Source organism: Hemibagrus wyckioides, linkage group LG21 (genome assembly GCF_019097595.1).
Source record: "Hemibagrus wyckioides isolate EC202008001 linkage group LG21, SWU_Hwy_1.0, whole genome shotgun sequence".
Lineage (NCBI taxonomy): Eukaryota > Metazoa > Chordata > Actinopteri > Siluriformes > Bagridae > Hemibagrus > Hemibagrus wyckioides.
The window spans coordinates 5,096,181-5,123,703 of NC_080730.1; the positions used below are offsets into that span (position 1 = coordinate 5,096,181).

Consider the following 27,523-nt stretch of genomic DNA (forward strand, 5'->3'; position numbering starts at 1 on the left):
TTAAATGTATAAATGAGGTTTTGTCTGCAAGGCCTGAGAAATAGATCAATTATAAACAGTCAATGAAAAAAATAACTTCTCCCAGAATAAAGAATCATAAATTGATATTAATAGAGCATACAAAACTTCTTCATAGTTCATAGTTCATACTTCTTCATAGACATAAAATAGCCGTGTTAATGAATGCACATTCATTATATCATTAGTCCTTTTTAAAGTCTCTTTTGGTAAAGACTGCTTCAGACTAAGCACTGACAGGTCTCCTCATCATGGCACCTGTTAGTGGGTGGGATATACTAGGTAGAGAGTGAACATTTTGTCCTCAAAGTTGATGTGTTAGAAGCAGGAAAAATGGACAAGCATAAGGAATTGAGCGAGTTTGATGAAGGGCCAAATTGTGATGGTTAGACCACTGGATCAGAGCATCTCCAAAACTGCAGCTCTTGTGGGGTGTTCCCGGTCTGCAGTGGTCAGTATCTATCAAAAGTGGTCCAAGGAAGGAACAGTGGTGAACCTGCGACAGGGTCATGGGCGGCGAAGGCTGGCTTGTGTGATCCGATCTAACAGATGAGCTACTGTTGCTCAAATTGCTGAAAGGTTAATACAGGTTCTGATAGAAAGGTGTCAGAATACACAGTGCATCACAGTCTGGGGCTGCATAGCCACAGACCAGTCAGGGTGCCCATGCTGACCCCTGTCCACCGCTGAAAGCAGCAACAATGGACACCTGTGTATCAGTACTGGACCACAGAGCAATGGAAGAAGGCCTGGTCTGATGAATCACGTTTTCTTTTACATCACGTGGATGGCCGGGTGCGTGTGTGTCGTTTACCTGGGGAACACATGGCACCAGGGTGCACTATGGGAAGAAGGCAAGCTAGTAGAGGCAGTGTCATGTTTTGGGCAATGTTCTGCTGGGAAACCTGCCGTCCATGTGGATGTTATTGTGACATGTACCACCTACCTAAACATTGTTGCACACCATGTACACCCTTTCATGGAAACGGTATTCCCTGATTGCTGTGAGAATGAGTTACAATGAGTTTCAGGTGTTGACTCGGCCTCCAAATTCCCCAGATCTCAATCAAATCGAGCATCTGTGGGATGTGCTGGACAAACAAGTCCGATCCATGGAGGCCTCACCTCACAACTTACAGGACTTAAAGGATCTGCTGCTAAGTTATACAAATGTATTCAAAAATATACATGAAATATAAATCAATCATAAATGATATATTCTATATATACAGGTCAAGTTATCAGTCAGTCAAACTTTTGCATGCACTATAGAAGTTTGCGTGTTTCTTTTTTTTTATATTTTGATCACTGCCCATTAAAAATGACTCAGACTCTGGTTCATGTTTTTATGAAAATAGTATTCAAATTTGAGAGCATGTATGTGCTAGAAGTTTATTTCTGTATGTCACCACAATGATAGCTTATTATATGTATGAGTACTTCCTTGAATTTATTATTATGAAGAGGCTGAGCGTTTTTATTTTCCTGCACTCGATCACCACCAACAAGAATTGACACATTACCCATTATAAAAAATAAAATAAAAATAAATGGAAAAAAAAAAACCCTAAATACTTACTTACTTAGAATGGACCTCTAATGGCATCTATTGAACTCACACTTTCATGATTTTTTTTCTTAAATGTTCATTTCTCACTCTCTGACAAGATGCAGAGATCCATCAACTGCTTTGGCAAAATCTGGACCTTTTTTCAGTTTTAACCAAAATTTAAGCCTTGCAAACAATTAATTACTCACTTAAATGGTTAAAAAACATTTAACTTTTCTTAATAAACTATTGCCGATGTTTCTACCCGTCCACTGTATTTTATTGTTGCCTTGCTGGAGCAGCATGATATTTTTCCATTAAAGGTATTTGATTTGCAATTTCCCAAATTGGCCATAGGCTGTAAACAAGTCCCGATGTGAAGGTGTGTTCAGATATTGAGTGCTTCACAACAAAGAGACAGAGAACGCTCACCTTTCATGTGTGAATACACGGTTTATTACTGAGGACATGCAGTTTTGGTTGACCGACTTTGTATAAGAAACACAGCGATGATATTTTTTCAGCAGAAACATATGTTCACAGTACAATGACTTGGATGTCCTTGATATGTGAATTTGGATTAGAAATACAGATTTCGGGAATAGGCAGGGAAAAGAACCACGGGAGTAGAAGTTCCAGGCCTCAGAGTGTCTTTATGTAGCTGACAATCTGCTCCATTGCCTTCACTCCAGCAGGAAAGCTCATCCAGCCCTTGCTGAAGAAGTTCATAATGCCATGGAAGCCATCAGGGACATTATACCATGTGACCTTGACTCCCAGGTCCTGCAGCCTCTTCCAGTACAGAATCCCATCATCCCTCAGCACATCGTACTGGCAGGTCAGGATAAAAGTGGGCGGCGTAAGTCGGAGCACATCGTCTGGAGCTAGAAGAGGTGAAATCCCAGGCTCGAGCCCACCTTTAACTATGTGATACACTTCACCATCGTGGGCCGTAGCCACCTGATTTTGGGCGCCATCTCGGAATTCGGGTGGGAGGTTCGAGGGGTCGAGCCACTTGCTGTAGTGCAGCTTTAGCTCGGCAGGAACATGTCTGCCCTCCAGCACATCCTGGCAAACAGACATGTCACCATTTAGGTACTGGAGAAAGTAGAAGGCCATACGAGCACGGAACAATACAGGCACAGCGTGGTTCTGCCAATAAGAGGGCAGGTTAAAGTCGGCCATCTGCAGAGCCGGGTAGACGAGGACGAGGCCACAGGGTGATGGCAGATGCCCATCCGGGCTTGTGGCCAACCTCTGGCTAAGCGCAGCTGCCAGATTACCGCCTGCACTGTCTCCTCCCAGTGCCACACGGAGCGGGTCCACATTGAACTCAGCTGCCACAGACAGGAAATGATGCGTAGCAAGCTCGCAGTCATCTAATCCGGCAGGAAACCGGTGCTCGGGAGCAAGTCTGTAACTGTCAGGATAACAACCAGCACAATGATTTATTATACTTTCACAAATAAATTTAAAATGAACAAATCCTTTTAAAAATCATTTGAATGAAAAATTAGAATATATGATTATTGAATATGAATTAATCATAAAACTGTTTAACCTTTAAAATAACAAACATATACATTACTTATTTTTATATAATTAATAATTAATATTGTAATTAATATTTGTATTAACATTTACAATTATACTATGTAAAAAAAATGTTGTGCAATTATATACATTCTAAATTTATATTAATATACTCTGATGTTATATTTAATTGTATTTAATTATATTATATATATTTAAAAAACGATTAAAGGTGAAATAATTGCAAAATTGAATATTAATTTTTAAATTTCATTTTTAAATTTTACAAAAAACAATCAAATTAAATTTCTTTCATTCTTTTTTTATATAATAAATATATCACATTTACATATCTCTTGTAAAGAATGATTTATGATTTAAAAATATCATTCTAAATGAATTGTAAAAGCTTGAATTCTAAATTAAACATTTAGAATCTAAAATTAATTTTCCTTTGGCATAAATATGCAAAATGAAATAATGCATATTTAAATAAAAAAAAATTCAATATTTTTTAAAATCTTAAAGTTTATTTGTTTAAATTGGCAATATATTAAAATACTGTAAAAACACAGTATTGACTTAAATACTTACATTCTAAACATTTTTCCAAATTTTAACAAGAAAATATTTTTTGAAAGATTAGAGATAAAAATGTTAAAGAAAAGATTCTGTTGTAAAGGAGACGTTTTGCGTTTCTTACCCCACAGACACGACCACGGTGTCGCTCTCTTTTGCAATGTGCCGACATACTCCATCGTAAAGGTCTAATGAACGTGTAGGAAAGGTGAAGTTACTGTTCATTCAAACTCATACAGAACAAACGAACAAGCTGCGTGTCTCACCGATGCTGCCGACGACCCATCCTCCTCCATGAAAATACATAAGTCCTCGTCTTGTGCGCTCTGAAACAGCTGTGGGTTCGTAGATCCTCACTGGCACTCCAGCAAAGGTCGAGTCTTTAATGCGCAGACCAACAGGAGGGGGACGTTTACGGCCAACCATGCGATCTGAACACCATCGATTAAAATTCACTTGATTACACAAACCCAGGCGCTCCAGGATACGACCCTAAAACATTTAGACAGAAACCTTCTTAGTACTGATCTATATAAGTTTTAAGGGACAGGGCCACATATATGGACAGGTTGTGACATCAAAAAAAGCACTAGAAATTAGAAAACTTTAGAACCTGTGTTTTTAGCTAGCTAATATTATCAAGTAGAGAACCAAAAGTATATACACACCTGACCATTATATACTGTTAAATAAAAAAAGCTTGAAAGTTTTAAACGCTGTGAAACATTCACCTTTCACCACATTAAATTTCTCCTAGCATAAGTGTCAGTGACCTCGAAACACTAGCATACTAGCTAGCTTTGCTAGCATTAGCCAACTACAGGTTATTGTAACATTTTCTTAATGTTAATAGCTATAGTATGTAATCAATAATAGCTATGCTCGGCAGCAGTTCATTTTAGTTAGCTAGGTAGTGTTATCATCTAGGATATCTATGGCTAGATTAGCTTGCTAACTAGTATAATAAAGAGCTCTGAACTGTATATAAAGGAAGTAAGACTACCGTATATCATGAAAAATCTGTATTTTTGTGTACTAAACTAGCTCTGTTGCATTTCTGTCCCTTTTCCCTCCTATGCTGTAATGCTCAGAAGACATTTAGAGGTGTGTTTTTTTTTTATTATTATTTGCATATTCATGTATATTGATAGATAATGGCATATTTAATGAGGGGAAAGATGTAGAGAAATTTCAAATTCATTCTAGGTCATTTCTGGGGTATTACAGCCATTAAAGGTTTTATTATTCCACACGTTGCTTTGGATTTCAGCAAATAAAAGTAAAATGTATTGAGGAATTAATGACTGGACAGGGTTTTGACCTTGAAATGTTTGAGTGTGTTTACACATGAATTGGTTTGAATCTCTTCAGCGCCCTTGACTCTGTGATGACATCCACATCAGCGGACGTGGTCGACTTTATTATTTAAACGCTTGCAGATTGTGACTTTAATAATGGATGCAAGGCGGAGTATAATATGATGAAAAATGAAAGAATCAAAATTTAACAATGAAATAATAACTGTAAGGCTTTTTCAGAAATACGGACTTTATTTTTGGATGGACTTTGTATCAAGCTCCGAGTTATACGTTAACTTGCCCTTTAGCATACATACAAACCAGGACAATGAAAGATAAACACCATGTTACATTTCTCCAGATCAGAAGCAGATTAATATACAACTGGAGCATTAAAATTATAGGCATGCAAAATGTAACACTAATATACTGTATCATTTACAGTGTAGTCCACTTTAGGAGAATTTAAGGCTAAATCCTTAACAAGTCCCATGTACACACTCACCACGACTGCTATCCCCACTATAAAGCAGTGCAGGAAGTGCAGTTTTCCAGGATGGCTAATTCCAGGCGGAATTTTGCTGTTCATCAGCTCGGAAAACACCAATCCGATTGCCAACAAACAAAAAGCTGCAACTAGAGCAGCAACACCGATAATCAGTATTGCAGTTCCTATGTCCATGACTGCATGTGTCGGGGCGAGACGTGGAGGCAGTTCAAACACGGCTTTCTGTCTAATAGCGCTGGCTTATCTCCAGTCTTTCACAATCACGCCAGTGACAGATCTCCTCCAAATGACCTGCCCTAGAAGAATAAGCAAAAAAAAAAAAAAAAAGTTTTCAGGTAGACCTCAATTCCAAGCCAGTATTAACACTATTCCTTCATTTTTAATAGTAACTGTCACACAACTCAGTGAGAGCAAAAAATTCCTTTCTGCCTTTTTATTCAGGAAGCAAAATCTTTGCACTACACATGCCACTTTATTAGAAACACCTGCATACTCCTACAAATATCCACTGGGTTTAAATGTTCAGTTAATGTTCATGTCAAACATCATGAGGGAGAAAAAATTTTGATCTCAGTGACTGGAACTGTGGTGTGGTTGTTGGTGACAGCCATTGAAATGTTGGGAATTTCACACAGATTTTACATAGGCTGTTAGTCCAGTGAGTGGGTGTTCTGCAGGAAGAAACAATATACTGATGAGAGATCAGAGGAGAAGGACCAGGCTGGGTCGAGATGACCGGAAGGCAACATTTGAAACCATGAGGTGGATGACCAACAACAACAGACAAAAGACATCACTTTCCAATTCTGTTAGACAAGAACAGGATTTGAGGCTATAGCAGGCACAGGTTCAAGAAAGAAAAGACCAGGCGATGTTTTTGAATTCTGGTTTCTCAGATTCTTGTTTAAGGCTGACAGCAGAGGAACCTGGCATGGTCTGCAACCTATGTAGCTTTCGCCTTGTGTGATCATTTGTATGTATACATACACCAATCAGGCATAATATTATGAGCAGTGAGAGGTGAAGTGAATAAGACTGATGATCTCCTCATCATGGCACCTGTTAGTGGGTGGGATATATTAGGCAGCAAGTGAACATATTGTCCGCAAAGTTGATGTGTTAGAAGCAGGGAAAATGGACAAGCGTAAGGATTTGAGCGAGTTTGACGAAGGGCCAAATTGTGATGGCTAGACCACTGGATCAGTGGATCAGTGCAGCTCTTGTGGGGTGTTCCCGGTCTGCAGTGGTAGGTATCTAACAAAAGTGGTCCAAGGAAGGAACAGTGGTGAACCGGCGTAGGGTCATGGGCGGCCAAGGCTCATTGATACACGTGGGGAGCGAAGTTAATGCTAAACCAGAAAGTTAATGCTGGTTCTGATAGGAAGGTGTCAGAATACACAGTGCATCACAGTTTGTTGTGTTTTGGCAGCAAAAGGGGGGCCAACACAATATTAGGCAGGTGGTCATAATGTTATGCCTGATCAGTGTATATGTATATACTGTATATAATTATGCACAATATATAATAGTCACATAACTCAGTAACTGTAAAAAAAAAAAAAAAAAAAAAGTTAACATGTATGCTAAAGCTTTAAATATCTGTGCTGTGCTAATTTTTCCCTTCAAAATAAAAGAAGAAAGAACAATCAGCTTGATTTAACATGTTGCATGTTGAACTTTTCACAGTTGATCTGTAGATGGCAGTGACACGCTAACTGATGAAAGACAGCCGCTTCAGCACACACACACACACACACACACACACACACACACACAAGGGGCGAGTTGCCAGGTCCGTGGTTTTTCTGCAAAATTGGATTACTTTTTACAGGCTTCTTTCCTTCTTATAATTGTTATTAATTCCAGTATATATAACATTGGAGAACAACATCAATAGAATCTGTGTTTCTGACGACTATTTCATTTCAAATTCTTTGTGTTATACGACTTTTAAATAGTAGAGTATTTTATTTTATTCACTATTTATCTATAGGCAAAGGCACTTCCTATTTTTTTATGTTTGTTTTTTCTTTCCTGAGTGTAAAAGGTCATGTTTTTAAACCTCACTTTTGAATTACAGAAATAATGAGAACAGCAACAACTTAAAGGATTGGAAGATGGTACGAATTCATACAGACCTAACATGGGACGTTTAGCTCTTTTTATTTTATCCCTTATCAGTGGAATAAAATAAAGAATAAAAAGATACCAAATAGTCATTACTCAAATTCCATAAATTTTATTTCACCAAACATTTGATGAAGAAATTTTCCTAAATATGTGAAATATCTTGGTTTATATTGTGATTATTTTGTATTTTTTGTTTGTTAGTGTGCTTCTTGTTGCCAGATCTAGGCATTTTGACTCATTTTATCAAACCATTGAAGTTACTCTAACGCATATCTGGCAACCCCGAACATAGTCCACTCTGTGTCTAAGACACATTAAAACTAGTACAAAATGGATCTTTATTTTTGTTTGGTTGTTTTGCTGTGAAATGCACAAGCTTCTTTGCTGTTCGTGAACTTCTTTGCTGCTGGAAAAGACGGTCCAGAGGCAGATCTGCAGCAAGGCACATTTCACCGTGACACATTTTCCACAACTAGACAACCATTTAGCCTTTCCAGAGAGGCTCTGGGCCATTACTAAGAAGCTCATGCCGGTACAAAGCACCCATTGTGCGGCTGTTCCAGTTCGAGCAGTCCTCCATTCAGCTTTCCCCAGTAAAAGCCGAGAGCCAGGGCCAAAAATCACAGACTGGAATCTCTGCGCTGCCTCCTGGATTTACAGTCTGGGAGGTTTAAGAGGTATTTACAAAGGTCCCCGTGTTCTGGGGTTTCGGCAGCCAGAGGAAATTGTGCTTTTCGCCCAGGCCTGGAAGCTTTGGTGGGGTTTATCTTAATGTTGGCTGAGGATTTTGGAGAAAAGTATCTAATAGTGACATACGCAACATACCCAGAAACACTCGACAACATTCAATAACAAGCCTGCCAGTGACACACATCCAGTCGCTGTTATCCCAGCGCACAGGGCCATGTTATTACAGCCTTCAACACCTTTTTACAGGATTATTTTGCCCTGGCTCTAGTGAAAACAGATGAGTGTGTGATGATGAGCACACAGGAACAGGAGTGTTGTTGCACTAAAAGCCTCAAGAACAAGCTTCAGGTTTATGGAGTTGTTAGAACCAGATGAAAAAATCTGAAGTTATTACATTAAATGTGTATCATGCCATTTGATATTAAATTTCGAACTGGAATTGAATTTCCTGGTGTATTAGGACGGTATAAAATCTAAAGGTGTATAATCGATTTCTAAAAATCGATTCATTCTGCTTGTTAATTCACATTTAGATTCACTTTCGAATCTTTAGCTAATCGGTGAGGTCATGGGAACTTCTTACTTCATGTCCAAACTTTTTCTAACGATAATAAATTGCTCATCTCCTAGTGTACTGTAAGGTTATACAGTGTATCAGCTCTTTTAACATGTAAGTTCATTCAAATGTAATCAAGCTAACGCTAATTACACTTTATGTAAGCAAACTTCAAAACGAGTGATTGTTATAGAGCAACAACAAAAATGCCACAGTTTTCACTAACCTTTTTCACATTATGTTAACTTTAGCTATCTAACCAGCACTAACATGCTAGCTAACTTAGCTTGTAAGTTGTAGTGCTCAGGTTGGAATGATGCCATATTTGGACTTCGACATATGCAACATAAGTAGCGATGAATTGATAGCTAATTGACGATTGATTTTGCTGTTCAACTATAATCTGTATAGGTGTGTATATAAAAAATTTGTACTTTATTTACTTCTGATGCAGTATGCAACCTTTTTGCTTTAACATTATTTGATAAAACTGGTTGCGACTCATCAGTTGCTACCGCTAGTCAAATACAGTAGAGGTTTATGCTTCAGCTAATGTTAGCTAGCTAATTTTAACTAGTGAACTGAGAACAAACTAAATTTGTGCTGTAACTACACATAGCACCTCCCGCTAATGAGACTTTTGTGACTCCTTCAGCAAAATTGACACTTCTTAACATTGCTGAACATACAAATTGTTCATGTGAGAGATTTTGAGGGAAATATTGACTTTGAACGTGAGAAATACAACAACGGTTCGGCATTCAGGTTGAATTTTGTTATAAATACAGCAGACACAGCCATGTGTGAATTGACGTAAAATAAAACAAAATAAATATGTGAGGTTTACTACCAGCTTGACAGTCGATTAGTTAAGTTAGCTAATGTTAGTAAGGCAAAAGCAGGATAAGACCAAAAACTCTTTAAAAATCTTAAAGTTCTTCAGTGTCTTGACAAGGGAAAGTTTAGCTAGCTTATAGAGAATTTTCTATTCCTTGGCCTCAGCGACCACAACGAACAAACAGGTGAGCAAACACTGGTAAGCCTTTACGTAAACTTTGTTTTATGTTAATGATATTCCTTATTTGGCCAATCATTAATTAACTCAATTAGCTAACAGTGCTTAATCATTCGATTTTGCTTTAGCCACTTTATTAGGTTCAGTGTGCTTAAGATAATGACTTGGTTGCACACATTGCACTTTAGGTAGCTAGGACAAATACTTTCTGTCTTTAGCTCTGTGTTGTTCTGAAGCTCAATGTTGTTTTCTGTAGCACCAAGGTCCTGAAGAGACGTTGTTTCATTTCGCTATGTACTGTGTCAGCTATATATATGGTTGAAGTGACTTCTTGACTCTTGACTTGACTCTTAATGCTAGCATACTTCATATGATATGATCATAAGACACTTTTGTAGCTTAGGTGTGTGCCTTTTATATCTAATGGGGTTTCCATTATAGGGTCATTAATAGGGTCACACACAGAGAGGAACACTGTGTCTGATGCAGATTATTAGTTTGTCTCCGCCTAGATTGCCACCCCAATAAAGTCATCAGGTCTAACCGGGTCACCCCATTGTAAAAAGCTCTGGCCACGCCCCCAGGGCACGAGGACGTCCAGGCATTTTATTAATTAGTAACATAGACACTATTAGTGCTACTTATTTAAAATTGCATATTGATCACTTAGAAATGTTTCTCACGTACCGTGAATTTTGCATTCTGTTATTTCAATGTTTTGCAGGCGGCGGAATGTAACTGCATACGCGTACCGAAAAAGTTCTTGTTCAACCGGTTGGAAGAAATCTTACACTGTCTCGGTGTCTGCTGCTCTTCAATCACACTTGACACAACAACAAACCTGTTCGGCCATTTTGTTACATAACACTACAGCTTTACAGCATGTTATTATTCCATTGCAACCAACATTTTCCATCCAAAACGTCCACAAAACTGGCGAGAGCTACGGGCACGTGACCCGCCGGTTGGAAAGGCGACAAGGCTGCCGCGAGGTGACGGAACGTTGCGGCTCGCGAGGGGGAGGGGACTTAGCACGCGAAAACAAGCTCGCGACAACATTCCCGGTGTTGAATGAGCACCTGCAGTCCTCTCCGTGGTGTGCGCCCGCGCCGCAGGTATATCGACTCGACGCAGGCGTGTTTCTTAAATACTGAGGGCGACGGCGATGAACTTTTCCCTCAGCCCGCGAGCTGTCAATCAGGATTAACGGTCACTTTAAAAAGTCCCTCGTGGCGGCGGCTGGAGCTGAGAGTCTTGCTCACCCCAGCGCGAGGCGACGCCGTCACTACGGGTGATCGCTCCGCGCGCGCAGAAGAAAGCCTCCAGTTATTTATTTATAAGTTTGCTATTGCTCGTGGAATGAGGCGCGTGAACGCACAGGACGGCTCATGAATAAATAAAGCAAGCGAGAACGCGCGAACAAAGCGTCAGCACGAGGTCAAACTGGAATAAAAAGGGGGAAAGGACAATATTTTTGTGGTGGGTCTGAAGAGAGGCAAGAGGTTATTGACTGTGAAGAATTGCACGCACGCAAGTACCGTACCGCACCTGGCATCACTCAACTGGACCGGACCGACATGGACCTGAGGACGCTGTGCTCCGTGCTGCTGTTGCCTCTTCAGATCTTGTGTTGCGCCGTAAAGGCGTTCGTGCGCTTCTTCATCCCGGGCAAACGCAGAGATCTGTCCGGGGATGTGGTGCTCATTACCGGAGGAGGACGAGGTATCGGTCGTCACCTGGCCCGAGAGTTCGCCAAGTGCGGGGCAAAGAAGGTAAATACTAAAATAAAACTGAAAAGCACTAATAATAAAACAGGTACAGAAATTACGCAAAAGATTACGCACAGGTTTACGCAGACGATCTCACAATTACACCGCAAGACGCGCGCAGATATATTGTTAGTCCTGGACGATATGTCAGATCATCCTCACGATACTTTCACGATACACGATAAGCATTGGCACATTTCGATTTTTAACACATGCCTCATTTAAGGAACTTAAATAACGATATGATACGATAGAAAAATCTCAAATAATACAATATTTTTTTTGGGGGGGGGCACACAAAACATTGCAAAATTGTAAATATTTTAACTAAATATCATGATAGATATCCTGCAGTGTCTACAAGTATAGAAGTACTACATTGTATGTTTTGTCACATCACTGTCATTTTGTTTCTTGTACGCGTCATGCAACCAAATCAAGGTTGAAAAGTTGTACAGAAAGTTTGTTTCATTTTTATCTGTGAGAAGGTAAGAGTGTAAAGTCACACACACACACACACACACACACATTTGGTTCTAATGTTAGTATTGTTAATGACTGGTCAATATGATGATGTGAAATCAATGTAGCGATGTTTTTATGGACCTTAAAATCTTTTTTGTGGCTTAGCTATTTTGTTTGCAATTCTTATTTTTTAGCTTTTTAAACTGTAAAAAAAAAATGTAAAATCTTGTCAGGGACATTTTGTCAGGGACAATTGTAACACTGTAATATTGACTACACTTCAAAAAGATTTTGAAATCAATCTTAGCATAAGTTTATAGCATCCTGACATGAGACAAAATGTATTACATCAGTGGTCAGTGGTCAGATCAGTGGTCACAGCACCATTACAAGGCTGAGTAGGTAAAGAGAGCAACCCAGAATGAATGCAAGGTAACAGTGACTAATATAAACCGTCTTAATGCATCTAGTGAACACCTTTTACTTTATTACCAAACTAATCCAGAGATTTTTTTTTTCTCCACCACATCATAAATATCATTGTTATTCTTCCAGAGCACATGGACACCTTGTTGAACTTTACATAACCAGCTGTTGCACAACATGTGTGTGCGTGTGTGTGTGTGTGATTGGGAAACTTGTCTCTGTCTGCACAGTGGTGAAAAGGGGGCAGGAAATGTGAGCAACACAAAGGATAATACACCATAGCTACTGACTTCAGTGTCCTAATATCAGCAGAATTTTCTTTAATTCATTACTGACATAAATGTCCTAAAATTGGCAGAATTTTCCAGCAACTCTGACAGCAGTGTAGTCTGTGATTCGACTTAATACAATACTGTTGTATGACTTCTACAGGCATGTTTTCTATGAGGTGAGGTTAACATTTTTTGGAAGGAGTCTCCACTGTCAATGATTGGTAACAATCAGAGCTGAAGATTTTTCTGTAGGTTTTCCAACAACAGAACAACTTCTAGAGAAAGAAAAAAATATGGGCCGGCAATTGACCGACTGTTTATAGCTGCGTTAACATAAGTTATCACTGGAAATAATGTGTTTGATGGATGTTCCACAGCATTAAATGTAAGTATTAACAGATATTGAGTACATGTTGCTCATTAAAAAACTAAAAAATTAGCAAACTACTGTGGGATAAGATGAATAAAACACACCAGGGTGTGCTGTAATTGGAAAATAATCAACTTCTGGTTGGTAAGATCACCCTGTCGTTTATTATTTTCCTGTTTATGCATGCCCCCTTTGTGACTTGACTCTTATACCAGTGATACAGTTATAACTATATGGTCTCGCTTGTTCAATTGTATAAATAAAAGCTTAATTTGTATGAAAAATGAATAGAACTGTAGTTTTTAGTTAAAGTTTGGGGCGGGTTTTACATTCAGCCCTTGAATTTGAATGAAATCCCACCACAAATTTGGGAAAAAATGCCATCTGATTTCTCTTTAGGTTGAAGAAAGCAGGACTCAACGCAACCCCCCCCACACACACACACACACAAAACAATATCATTGTTATGCTAATGTCATCATAAAGAAAATTAAGCAGCTTGTTAGAATGATCCTAACAGCACAAAGGCTATAATCCAGACAAACATTTACAGCCAGGTAATAAACATATACAGTATGTATGTATAAACACTGCTGTTATTACAGGTTTTAGAGCTTTATGTACTTTGGGCTGGTATTTGCGCTCAAGCCACCGCAAGGCGTAACACCTGGAAACAAACCAGGACTTGATGACATCTTGTGGAAAGCTAAGAGCATGTACAAAATGTGGCAGCTGCTTCACTCCATTCTGAACATGCACACATCCACACAACCAGGCTCTTATACTGGAAATAGAAACTGGAAATAAAAACAACATCTAATTCCAAAACACCAAACCCTCCCTCGTTCCCTCGCTCCGTCACAGCCCCTAAACACTTGGACTGTGAAAAGGGGGATGGGACTTTTGACATTTTAAAGTAATGATGCACAATCTAAAAATAATGATGCAATGCAGTAAATACTTAGAAAGCCACGACAGATTTCATCCATCTCTCACCCACAGGCTTAGAAAGAAATGTTACAGAGAAAGTGAAGTTTTCTGTGAGGAAATCTTTAGTTAATGGATTAGGAAGGAGTCTCCAGTGTCGGTCAGTCAGACGAAAAGCTGAAGATTCTGGAAAGTTAAAGGACTCTGTTTACATCGGTATCCTGGTATTTCATGCAGCTTGAATCCATCCAGTCTGATGAAAAATCTGAACTCTGATTGCACAGCCATTCATAGAGCACATGCTTTAAGTATCAGGAGGACTTTTGGGCTTGGAAAGACAGATGGGAGTCACACTTACACTGTTTTAGGTGCATTGACGTTTAAATTGATATTTGGATCATCTCCGTCTTGGTATAATCCTAAACACAGAAAAAGGTACATTTTCCCCACAAACTCACAAATTTTATTTTTGTTTTTATGCTGAGGGAATTTCACCAGTTCTTTTTAAAATGTTAATCAATCCAGGTTCTGGCATTCTCTAAAGAACACTTTTAATTTTTACTTCTTACTCTTACTAGACAAATAAGTACAATAATTAATCTGGTAGCGTCTAATATCAATCTGCCATAGCTTCTAGTTTAAATCTTAAATCTTAACATGTAATATATCTGTCTTAGCATATATAGTATTAAATCTAATTTAGCTTCTAGTTTAAATCGACCATAGCATCTCGTAGCATAAAGTATAAATCCAAGCACTGAAGTAGCTTCTAGTATAAATTTAACTTGGATTACTATCGTAGCATCTAGTTTAAATCTATCGTAGCATCTAATACAAATTTAACTTAGATTACTATCGTAGCATCTAGATTTAATCTATCGTAGCATCTAGATTTAATCTATCGTAGCATCTAGTTTAAATCTATCGTAGCATCTAATACAAATTTAACTTAGATTACTATCGTAGCATCTAGATTTAATCTATCGTAGCATCTAGATTTAATCTATCGTAGCATCTAGATTTAATCTATCGTAGCATCTAGTTTAAATCTATCGTAGCATCTAGTACAAATTTAACTTAGTTTACTATCGTAGCATCTAGATTTAATCTATCGTAGCATCTACTACAAATTTAACTTAGATTACTATCGTAGCATCTAGATTTAATCTATCGTAGCATCTAGATTTAATCTATCGTAGCATCTAGTTTAAATCTATCGTAGCATCTACTACAAATTTAACTTAGATTACTATCGTAGCATCTAGATTTAATCTATCGTAGCATCTAGTTTAAATCTATCGTAGCATCTAGTATAAATTTAACTTAGATTATTATCGTAGCATCTAGTATAAATCCTACATAGCATCTGGAATTTTCTTACACTCATAAAGGAAGAGAACCTTCTTAGTTTTCTTTACTTTACGACTGCAGGCCTGTGATGCCTTAATGACCACAATGACAGGTATTTTTTTATTTTTTTTTTTTTAACTCAACCCAACCACTGACTAACCAACACTACTAAAAAATACCAGACAGCATTGTGTTTTTTCCAGGAAACATCCTGATTTCCTACAGCAACAACCTTTCTGAGAACCATTCCTCATAGTCGTCTCTCCACTCCCAAAGACTTTGTTCTTTACAGCTCCTCGACAAAGGAAGCTCTCAGCACGTCGCTTATTGTCAAGGTGTGAAGGCTTTAGGAATGGCACCTGCGCTTCGCCAGCTCCACAATCGGCCCATTCTTAAGAAACTCCGAGAAGCCTGCACCATAAATGCACCTTCAGAAAGCGGAAAAGGCCCCGACACACCACCCGCGGCTCCAGGTGCAGCTCAACACGCTCAGCCGGCGCGAGCCGAGAGGCCGCTTCACCGCCTTTTCACATCTAGAATCAAATCTAGCTACATTTTAGTATTTCCACACAAGTAAAAATCACACCAGAATATTTTTTATCATCTTATAGAATGGGTTTATTTATTGATTTAGATATGGATCAAAAAGTATTTTAGAAAAAAAATCTAAAATAAAAGCTAAAGCCCCTTAAAACCACAAACTCTGCCAAATAAATATCCCAAAGGGAATCGCTCATGACTGAAAAAATACTGTACACTATGTGCCACTAGGATTTTTGCAATTAATCCTCATAATAAATCCTTCTGTAAAATGCCATAGAAAGTGTTTTGCACGCATTATTCTAGTTTTTAAATTCTTTTAGTAATTCTTTAGTTTCAAAATGAAATCATATTTAAAGCCTTACATGCAAAAAAAAGAAGAAAGAAAGAATTGATTTTACATTCAAAACTCGATATACGTAAATGATCGTTAGGATCAACCGTGTTTAAATCTATATCCTGGTACCAGACAAACATTCCATGATTGGTTGATTTTCTGTTTATTTTAACTATAAAAGTTTTGCTCTGGAGATTGTTCATTGGTGCTGGATAAAAATCCTGGATAAAAATGAGCAATAACAGCTTTATAAGCATTACATGTTTAAAAGAAATGTGGAAAAAATGGTTGAGGGAGCATCACATTGATATCTCCCCCTCTCTCTCTCTCTCTCTCTCTCTCTCTCTCTCTCTCTCTCTCTCTGTCTGTCTGTCTTTCTGTCTCTCTCTGTGGCTGATCTTTATGATAGATAGATAGATAGATAGATAGATAGATAGATAGATAGATAGATTTATTACTTTATTGATCCCATGTGGGAAATTCTTGGGTTACAGCAGTTTAGTCAGTTACAGTGTACAATTATGATAACTTTTAGGTAACTGGACATCTAAACTTGATGAGGTTGAAGGTTCTATGCCTAAGAGCATCGCTATGAGGTCACTGAGGTTCCAGGACTGAGCATTTGTGCATGTTAGATCCTAACAGATCATAAAGTTCTCGTCGGTTCTCTCGTCATGGCCTCAGGCACAGTGACAGCTAAAGTACTAAAGGTGCCGAAGCTGGAACTGGTAGTGAGGTGTTAAGGAAGTGAGCCTCATGTAAATTGCACTCTTGCTTTATGTGTGTGTGTGTGTGTGTGTGTGTGGTGGGGGAGGGTGGCAGGGCTGCATACAGCTCCCAGCTGGGCAGTGCCCTGTGGCTGACCCCGCTGTCTCCACACTAATTAGACAGCGGCAGGCGACTGCCTCCTGAACTCCTGATGGCCTTCTTCTCCACCCCTCCTGCTTTCACACACACACACACACACACACAGTCAGTACTGTTAATACACAATGTGTTTACAAAAATGAGATTTGGCCAATAATCTGATCACCATGTTTACATGCATTTAAGAAATCTGATAAAGGGAAAAGTTTCTAAATGCAGCACATGTGGAATCTGTGCTGCCAAATAAACACTGTATTTTGCCAGCAGAGAAAATAGACGTGGCGTTAATCTGAAACACACTGTTCTAGTTTACCAACCAATCTTCAGTGAATAATTTCCTTTAAATACTTTTTAACTTTTTAACCTTTTTTTAAAAGCTGTTTATTACTAAGAAAGCAACTTGGAAAAATACAGAATGTCTGTTGCTGTTTATCCATTATTAAAAAACTAATAATCAGGAAGTTTCTGGATCATGAATAATTTTAAATCTTAAAGAAGCAGCTTTTACAAAAAAGCACTGAGACTGGAGACTCCTTCTATAAATATTGAATAATCAGCGAAAATGTGACCATAACAATTACACGCTTTGGTTTGTTTGTAAGTAATATGTCTAAAAATGTTTATCAGATCCTTGAGCTTAAATTGAAGTGTTCCTCGTTTGAGTCCCTATGAATGAAACCCAAACCCTAGAAATGATAGCATTAACAAATGATAGATTTGTTACTTCTATTAACCTGTAACTTATCTTATATTCCTTACATCTCTGTATTTAGTATTTTTGTTATATTTATTTTATTATAGGTTGTCATATTTTATTGTTATATTTTGTTAAATTGTGTTATATTTTATTTGTTGTATTTTTTGTTATATTTTTGTACCCTTAAATTCAGGGTATTTAGTATTTTTTGTTATATTCCCTCTTTTTTGTATTTATTACCTATGCTTGTGGATACTGCTGGAAGTTTTGAATTTCCCTTTTGGATGAATAAAGTATCTATCTATCTATCTATCTATCTATCTGGAGCGCTGTTCTAGCTTTGGACCAGTCAGAATGAGGAGAATGTTCTAAAAACATGAAAACACAGTGCTTTGGTAGCGTCCGTATTGCAGTCGTTTTTATTGCCGTAAATGAAACTCGGATCTTTCGTTTCTGTATGTTCATGGCAGTTCAGTATAGCAGCCCCGCTCTGTAAAAGGATTATGGATAGCCTGTGGCTTGTTGTATTACCCTACTGTATGCTAATATGTAGAGTTTATTTTAAAAGACTTTTCGTGATAAGACTCGGAGATAAGAGACACGCATGGATTGTATTGTGATGTGCGTCCTCCAAAGAAAATATCAAGTTTGTTGTCAAATCCCATTATAAGATCAATCTCGATCTTTCCGCTAATTGCCTCATCAGCCGTGCAAACAGAGCAGAGACACGCAAAGATACCTGCTCAGGGTTATCCTGCAGAATCCAATCACGCGAGGCACCAGGAGCTGACGCAAAAGCGTTTCTCTAAACTGCCTCTCATCCGTAAAGCAAACGCTGCGAGGCATGCTCCTGTTAGTCCTGCTGTGCGTCGATAAATGATCTCCACCGACTGGGATCGAGCAGACTGGAAGAGCAAACACTGAGCAGAGAAACCCTGAGGTTCACTGGACGGGAAGCTGTGTTTAAAAATTGTTATTGCGAAGAACATTTTGTTAACCTACATAGCACATTTTACCGCAGATGACAGAAGCGGAAATTCGAAGATTCAGCGAAGCCTTCTTTTCGTTAGGATCTTGTGCAATGGCCGGACATAAAAAGGCCTTGGTTTGGCAATTTAAAAAAGTACGAATGAGTTTAATTGCACTCTTACACATCGGAGAAGAATTTTCCACAAGAACATGGATAAATGCGGAGCAATTACGGAAAACGGCGCCTTATCACGGCCGGAGAAATGAGTTCAATCAGGCAGGAAGTGGATGCACTTGAAAAGATTTCTTCCCTACATATGCGCTTCAGTATTATATCATGTCATGTAGTCAAACACAGAGGCAGACCAAAGCTGTAAATTTGTGAATAATTTTTTTTTGCACATCATTGCTTTAAGTTGTCAAATACAATCTAGAGTTTTAGCCCCCTCATCGTTTGCTCACAGCTTTTTCTCTCGCACACTTTTCAGCAATGTTTCCAGAGTCTTGGAGCAGAAAATGACTAAACCCATCTGCCCACCAGGCCGTGTAATGACACCAAGAATGTGTGTGAGGGAGCAAGAGATGAAGAATAGGCAGCATCATCCCTTATTTCATTACCTTTCCCTGACCCCACAGACTGACAGATCTAATTGCCCAATCACAGCCCCCCGTGTCCCTGTCCTGGCCGATTCCCTCACACGGTCATCTCTCTTAATCCCCTGATGTCTGTGTGGCCTTGCTGATCTCTCAGTAATAGCCGCTTTTCTTTTCCTCACCCTAACAGGTCACAGAGAATAAGGAGTCTATATCCTACATTAGGACTGTATTGTTTTCCCCTGTTTTCTGTGCGGAATGGAAACAAAACTTTACTAGAAAGAGCGGTGGGATCTTGTAAATTCTCTGCATTTTGACTCTGGATACAAAACTATTTCTCATCTTTTTGTCCAGATAAATCTCATATCAGGCTCTTACACCATTCATTACAAAACATTGTGGTTGTGCCACGAGCATGATTAGAGATCTTGCAATAGTGTGGGTGTGGTTAGAGGTTGTGTAGGAGTGTGGTTGGGATTAGATGCTCTGCAGGATTGGAAAAGCATTGGTTAGAGGTTTTGCAGGAATATGGGTGTGGTTAGAGGTTTTGTAGAAGTGTGGGTGTGGTTAGAGATTCTGTGGGAGTGGAAGGGCGTGGAAGATCAGGCAGGAGTAGAAGGGCGTGGTTAAAGATTGTGCATGAGTGTGGGCGGGATTAAGAGATTCTGCAGGAGTGGAAGGGCATGGTTAGAGATAGTGTAGAAGTGTGGGTGTGGTTAGACATTCGATGTGAGTGGAAGGGTGTGGAAGATCAGACAGGAGTAGAAGGGCGTGGTTAAAAATGCAAGTGCATGAGTGTGGGTGGGGTTAAGAGCTTATACAGGAGTGGAAGGGCATGGTTAGAGATTGTGCAGGAGTGTGGGCGGGGTTAAGAGATTGTACAGGAGTGGAAGGGCGTGGTTAGAGATTATGCAGGAGTGTGGGAGGGGTTAAGTGCTTGTACAGGAGTGGAAGGGCATGTATAGAGATTGTGCAGGAGTGTGGGGGCGGGGTTAAGAGATTATACAGGAGTGGAGGGGCGTGTTTAGAGATTCTGAGGGGGCAGAAGGGCGTGGTTAGAGAAGGTTAGAGATGGATGTGGTTAGAGCGGAAATACTTACAATCCTACTAAACACTTCCTATTTACACTTGAAACAACTGTTTATTTTTTTAAATCTACTTCCTCTTGGATATGCAGTATTCCACATTTTTTGACACTTGACCTAAAATCCCTGTCTCCTTCCAGCTGATTCTTTGGGGCCGCACAGAGAAGTGCCTGAAGGACACGTGTGAGGAGATAACGCTCATGGGGACAGAGTGCCATTACTTTATTTGCGACGTGGCCAACAGGGAGGAAGTGTATAAACAAGCCAAAGTGGTGCGAGAAAAGGTAATTATGGATAACTGTTGTTTAACCTTGCATGCTATTTATACAACCAAGCACTGTATCTTCAACTAATCCACTCTAGATGCTGCTCCAAATGTCAAAAATGAATGTTTCCATTTTTGAATCCCATGAATTGAAAAAAAGATGCAAATTTGTGTTAAAACATCTATATATTTCAGTGATGGAGTCTATTTGAAGTTTATAATAAAAGATGAAAAACGAAGCCATCGTTTAGTCATCGTTTTTTTGCACAGAAGCAGGAAATAAATTCAGCCGTTCAGTTCTGTCTAGGTCAGTGGGACATCTTTGATTAAGTAGAGCACAGAGCACGAGTTTAAGAGGAAGTTTTATTTCCGTTCGAACTCCAACAATGGAACAGACTCCACTCATCTGCTAGCTTGACTCCCTGAGGTCCAGATAACGCCTCACTTAAAACGTCTACAAGACAATGAGAACGTGCTGTACATCTGGCTTTCAGTTTCTGTCACTGTGGGAACACAGCCAGCTGAGTAACTGTATCACTCGCAGACGGGATCTTACAGTTCTGTGTCTCGTTTTCTTCCTCATGACAGGTCGGAGACGTCACCATCCTGGTGAACAACGCCGCAGTGGTACACGGGAAGAGTCTGATGGACAGCGACGATGACGCCCTGCTGAAGTCACAGCATATCAATACCATGGGGCAGTTCTGGGTAGGTCACTGAAGTGAACATCTGGATGTCTGTCCCTGCTATTAGTAGCCTGTTCATCATATATTCAAGAGTAAACAGGAAGTAGTAATAGGCGACCAAGTTCAAATCAGACAGCTTCAGGGGTGATGGTGTTCTGGGATTTGTTTTGGTTTCGTCTAATAAAGATACTCGCACCATTTCAAGGGAAATATTTACTCAAATGTCTACGCTGAATAAATTGTTATTGTGTATTGCAGTTTTACATGGAACAGGTTTTTTCCTCTGGTCTTACTGAAAGCGTAACGCTTGCATGACTCGTCTCTGACTTGCTGTTAAGGTCGCATTTACACTCCAAACAAACAAAATGACTCCATAAGAACCAAAGATGTTCCTAAAGCAGTTTTAAACAATCAACACACAGCAATACAACAATGCTTTCAATTAATTGCTCCATAATTTCATATAATAGCTCCAGCTGTAAGTCAGTTCACAGGCTTATATCAACGCACTAATACTTTTATAGTCATTTCTATAGTAGCAGCTCATTCAGAGGGACTGGATTCTCTACGTAATACAAGAGTAAACGACTAACTGTCAATTAACAAAGACAAATGCATCACTGTTAATATGATGAAGTTTTCTAGAAGAAAGTTGGGTTTTGTTTTGTCTACGCTGCATAGCTGTTTTAAATGTATAATACCTTGTTTTGTAGACATGCGTTAACTGTAATCAGATAAAACAAAAAGAATGCCGGCGACATCACACCAACACATCCCTGATTGTTTTCCTGTAACACTGTTATTTCCTAACCAAATAGTGTACTCTGCATGGTTTTATTTTCAGTAGATTTTGCTAAAAAGTCTGAACAGCGGAAAAGAACTTTTATCTCACAGGAAGAAAGGAGCTGATAGATTGATATCAGTCCTCCCAGATTGAGGATCGACGGAGGATCGTGTCAGTTTCCATCCCCTTTTAATACTCCGAGATGGTGTACGGTTTCATTTCCCCTCCGTTTGCAACTTTTTAGAAGGAAACACTAACCAGGCTTACGTGCTAAGAAAGACAGGAAGGTGAGAGAACATTAAAAGAAGCGCTAGTGGTTACTGGTTGTCCCAGTGGCATCATTTGGTTTAAGAACGAGGGAAAGTCCGAATGACAGACTTTCTGTCAAAACACTTGGCACATCCCAGTGAGCGTCTAGACCACTCCAAACCTGCATCTGGACTTTTCCAGACTTGACACGAGATCAAACAGGTTTATCTCAGGATGAGCGAATTGTACGTGCCTGCTTCAGAAATGGAAAACCTCACTTGCGGTTACGACATTCTTCTCATGATTCTTTCCCCTCGTCAAGTTCCAAACACCTGCAGGAGATCAGAAACAAGCACCTTTCTCATAGTTTGTTTGTTGTTCTTTTCATCTCCCAGACTACAAAAGCGTTCCTGCCTCGTATGCTGGAGCTGCAGACGGGTCACATCGTCTGCGTCAACTCCATCCTGTCCCTCTCACCCATACCTGGTACAATAGACTACTGCACCTCCAAAGCCTCGTCTCTGGCGTTCATGGAGAGCCTGACCCTCGGCCTATTGGACTGCCCCGGGGTGGGATGTACCACCGTGCTCCCCTTTCACACCAACACCGAAATGTTCCAGGGCATGAGAGTGAGGTGAGACATCAGACCTGGCTCTGCAGGACTTTTTAAATAACATTCATTCATTGCTTTTATATTTGAGTGAGTTAGCCATAGTAAGTTGACATTTTAAAAACCATATATTGCATTAGAACGGTATTTTAACGGTATATTTAAATCTTAATCTTGTTCTTAGATCAAGAAAATATGATATGAAAAAATATGAGAAATTTTGTTTGACTTTTTGTAATGAACATAAACAGCTATTTAAAAGAATTACATCATAAATTATTATGAAAGAAAGCTTTTTAAAAATGACAGACACAATGAAAATAACAATAATAATAATAATAATAATAATAAAAAAAATAATCTAATTTCAGGTCATTTTAGCATACCAAAATGAAATAAATATAAAATAAATAAAATAATGTTTATTTTTTATTTATTTACATATGAGAAATCTAAAATCTGTCAATTATCTCTTAAAAATTCAGATATTTTTCAGGTATCATAATAAATATTTTCACAATCTGTAGGATTTTTTTTCCTGTCTCAACATCTTAATTGGGATGATGCAGTTTTTTTGTATTCAATCATTAAATAACTAAACATTAAATAAAATTGTGATTGAAACCAATTGAAATCTTCCACATTTGTAAAATGTAGCACAAGTAATCATGACTCTCAGGATCCACAGGAATATGTGTAATTTTATAAACACTATACCTGATCGTGATATGTTTGAGATTCTGAACACGACGGACACGACGCATGTTTTAACCCGTACTTCATTTGCTTTCAACAGGTTCCCTAAACTCTTCCCACCGCTGAGACCAGAGGTAGTTGCTCAGAGGACAGTGGACGCAGTCAGAACCAACACTGCCTTCGTTTATCTTCCGTGGACCATGAATGCACTGGTTATCCTCAAATGGTATGTGCTGTATGTGGAACTGGGAATTGGGAGGTGATGAGATGGTACAGTTCGGTGTAGTTATTAGATCATCAGTACTAGTATTACGCCCATTATGCACATGCGTACTCTGCTTGTGATGCTTTATTAATTCATTTATGCAAGAAGGATTGGAAATATGAAAAATCAAAATAAGAGAAATCCCAAAGGGGCAAGGGCAGTTGAGGGTGTGTTAGCTGTCTCAATATTTCAATTATTTAGTTTTCATGAAATTATAGTAACAAAGCTCCACCCCCTTGTTTGTTTCTCTCACCCAATTTAATCTCTGGTCTCTCTTTAGGAAGTAAATGCATGTAAAATTTACTGAATGGGTCTGTTTTCTCATTTTCTAACACACTTTTTTCTCCTGTTACAGCATCTTGCCCCAAAGTGCTCTGGAGGAAATCCACAGGTTCTCCGGAACCTACACATGCATGAACACTTTCAAAGGACGGACATAAGAACCGCTACAGAAAGTTTGTCTTTGACTCTAATTAAAGAGTGTGTTACACTTCTGTCTGCCGGACGCAGCTGATCAGAAACAACAGGGAAAAAAAAAGAGTCACGGATCGAGGAGTCGGCTGTACTTGAAGAGTTTTCTTGAGACTTTTAATGGAGGAGGAATAAAGAGACAGTATGGCACATCGTCGGTGTCACTGTTCAGACTGCCTCAGATGACTGACCTCTGGGCAGATTTTGCTGGTTTAATGACTGAATTTTGAACTGTTCAACCAGCAAAGAAAAGCAACAGACTCACAAGAAAAAGAGCCTTCGGATTTGTACTTAATCTCTTATAAAAACTGTCTATTTTTTAACAAACTAATGTCACTCAAAATACAACATTTGAATAAAATACAGTTTGGAAATAAAACATAGTTTTGGGGTGTTCTAGGGAAAATGTCAGATGTTCCTCGAGGGATCTGAGCTTCAAATCGTTGCCAGTTTTGGGTGGACATCTTCTTAATGTCACACCATGGCAGCTTTTTTCCAGCTGAGGAAATGAGCTCAGAGTGTGTGTATGAGAGAGAGAGAGAGAGAGAGCGAAAAGCACTGTCAAGATGTAAACAACAAAGACAAAGAGAAACGTATCATCACTCACAAACCTGGTGCTATGTTGATCTGCAATCACGTGGCCTCGCTCAATGTGCTGGTTACTGAAAAGAAAATGATACTAGATGATTTATTAACATTAATTGCATGAATTATACTCAAAGTACAATCTGAAAAACCAAATCTAAATCAGTGAGGCGTGGGTTCTTTGTATTTGTTCTTGATAGTCATGAGTCATCATCATGCACTCTTTACATAACACTGAGATACGGTAAAAAAAAAACACTGAAGAAAAGAAATACCTAAGATTTATTCAGAAACCTTTCCACCTTTTCACTGTATTTGAATTCTCTTGCTATTGGAGGTTTGAATGTATGGTGAAAATCTCATATAAAGCCAACACTGGCACATTACGATCACTTTAAGATGCTGAGGAATAAATCTGATCCTCATTATTGAAACACTTATCACTATAATTGTCTTTGGAATCAAAAGTTAATAATAATAATAATAATAATAATAATAATAATAATAATAATAACGCATCTTTCTAGTCATTCAAGGTCACCATACAAATTCAAACAAGTAATAAATAATAAAAAACACACAGGGTTGGAGGTTTGAGTGCAGCCTAAGATCATGTGGAATAAGTACTTCTGAATGAATAGGTTTTGAGTCGTGTTTTCAATGAGTCTGTATTATGGAGGTTAACGTTACATGATCTTGGTTTTGTCAGTAATCTACAGTGATGTACACTTTGTGTGATGTGTTTTTTATCCTGAGAGACGAACAGAAATGTGTTCCAGCCTCCAACATATGATCTCATGTTAGAACAAATAGGTAGTAAGAATACCCTGAAGGTAAAAACATGCTACAGAGGAGTTAGAACAGCAACAGCATCTTTGAGTCATCACAGGTATATCTCAAACCTTTTTGTTTCAATAAATAAGATTCCAACTTAACACAGAAATTCAATTTGTTCTGGAGGCGAGAAAATTTGTACTGTGAAACGAATTTTTCAATAAGAAATAATGTAAATGCAGACAAACCGTTCTAGCCGCCCAGAAATATGACCAATATTCCCAATACGAAGCGTATGTAAACTGTATGGCTGCTTACAAAGAACTGACCCAAGCCAAGCATTCCATGTCAATGGTCCTCACAGGAAGTCGTGCCACCAAGCTTGGGCTAAAAATAGAACAGACCACCCATGCCACCGATCTGTCAACAAAAAAACGCCCGAAAAATCACGTAGCTTTTGAACGCATATCAAAGGCAATGTTGGTATCGTGGGTTGACTCTTTCTAAACAGCTTTCACCGAAAATCATAAAATTCCTAAACTCGCTTTGGTTGGCCTTCCACTGACCCAATCAAGTTTTGAAAGGCTCCCAGACATACGCGCAACCTAGCCGGCGTTCGGTTCTGTTTGCCCGTATGCCGAAAATTGCTTGGAAATATCCCTTCTTAAGGCAAAAATTCATAAGGGAGGGCATTCATATGCCCTGGCTCCACTGTACAGTCTTAGAACAAGTGTGTTTGTGTGTGTGTGTGTGTTTCAGCTTCACATGTATATCTCACAAAGAAAAAGTGTTCTTTTATGTTAAATTAGTACTTAATAAAGTGGTAAGTCTTCATTCCTCATTTGATGTTGCTGTTTGGACATGCAGAGGAAGTTCATTCTACCATTTGGGTACCAGGATAGAATAACAACAGTACTGATGCATGACTTCCTTCTACCTTGCGGGATGGTGGGTTAAGGATCGAGGCTCAAAGGGAATGCGGTGCACAGCAGGATTCAGTCAGCACCTTCAGGTAGACAGTAGTGTTTTTGGCTTAGGTAAGTGTTTTAAATCTGGGAGCCAGCAATGGAGTGGTGTGGCAGATGTAGGGGGGAAAACAAGACATGCATCTACATTTAGCAATTCATGCTCTACAACCTTGCACTTCCACATTGCATAATATTAAAGGTGACCCTGCATAGAGTCTGTTTGATGCCAGTGTGCAAATATTTAACCACGAATCCACAGAACCATACATAGTTCACAGAGTTCCACACATCTTGCATTCAACTAAAAAGGTTTTATTGAGCTGAACATGATGGAAAGTGTAGAGATTTAATGATTTCACATGCTAATAAGATTCCTTTTATTATTATACTGAATAGTCGACGAAATGACCATCATTTTCCAGCTTTCACTCTTTCTATTTCTCTGTACCAATTCCACCCTACTTACATTCTTTTGCCACTTGCTGATTTTCCAGAATTTGATCCTGATCTTTTTTCAGCAGCTAATAACAACGTAGCATCGACAGGAATGGGGTTAGCCATCTCATGAAGCCTTGTGGCCACTGGGCAGCTGTATAATTTGTTATTTGGGTATATTACGTTGTTTT

At 38.9% G+C, this 27,523-nt stretch overlaps 2 protein-coding genes across 2 annotated transcripts; one reads left to right on the forward strand and one right to left on the reverse strand.

Annotated features, from left to right (window-relative positions):
* Nucleotides 1-1,995: 1,995 nt before the first annotated feature.
* aadacl4 (arylacetamide deacetylase-like 4) lies at nt 1,996-11,278 on the reverse strand. Its single transcript, XM_058373791.1, has 5 exons — nt 10,564-11,278; nt 5,483-5,781; nt 3,946-4,171; nt 3,804-3,867; nt 1,996-2,987 (listed from the first exon to the last, which is right to left on the reverse strand). Exons 2-5 carry the CDS (start codon nt 5,657-5,659, stop codon nt 2,210-2,212), a joined length of 1,245 nt encoding a protein of 414 aa, XP_058229774.1. The 5' UTR covers nt 5,660-5,781; nt 10,564-11,278; the 3' UTR covers nt 1,996-2,209.
* Nucleotides 11,278-25,060, forward strand: dhrs3b (dehydrogenase/reductase (SDR family) member 3b). Its single transcript, XM_058373792.1, has 6 exons — nt 11,278-11,648; nt 20,685-20,828; nt 21,398-21,517; nt 22,924-23,162; nt 23,935-24,060; nt 24,455-25,060. Exons 1-6 carry the CDS (start codon nt 11,454-11,456, stop codon nt 24,537-24,539), a joined length of 909 nt encoding a protein of 302 aa, XP_058229775.1. The 5' UTR covers nt 11,278-11,453; the 3' UTR covers nt 24,540-25,060.
* The last annotated feature ends 2,463 nt before the right edge of the window (nt 25,061-27,523 follow it).

Bases quoted from the DNA above. Each gene is read 5' to 3' on its own strand.
- aadacl4 (XM_058373791.1), bottom strand. From the start codon at position 5,659: ATGGACATAGGAACTGCAATACTGATTATCGGTGTTGCTGCTCTAGTT. The intron at 4,172-5,482 runs GTGAGTGTGTAC...TAAATGTTTTAG, and splicing joins TAGTGGGGATAGCAGTCGTG to GGTCGTATCCTGGAGCGCCT. The intron at 3,868-3,945 runs GTGAGACACGCA...CACGTTCATTAG, and splicing joins ATGGGTCGTCGGCAGCATCG to ACCTTTACGATGGAGTATGT.
- dhrs3b (XM_058373792.1), top strand. From the start codon at position 11,454: ATGGACCTGAGGACGCTGTGCTCCGTGCTGCTGTTGCCTCTTCAGATC. The intron at 21,518-22,923 runs GTAGGTCACTGA...TTCATCTCCCAG, and splicing joins ATACCATGGGGCAGTTCTGG to ACTACAAAAGCGTTCCTGCC. The intron at 23,163-23,934 runs GTGAGACATCAG...TGCTTTCAACAG, and splicing joins TTCCAGGGCATGAGAGTGAG to GTTCCCTAAACTCTTCCCAC.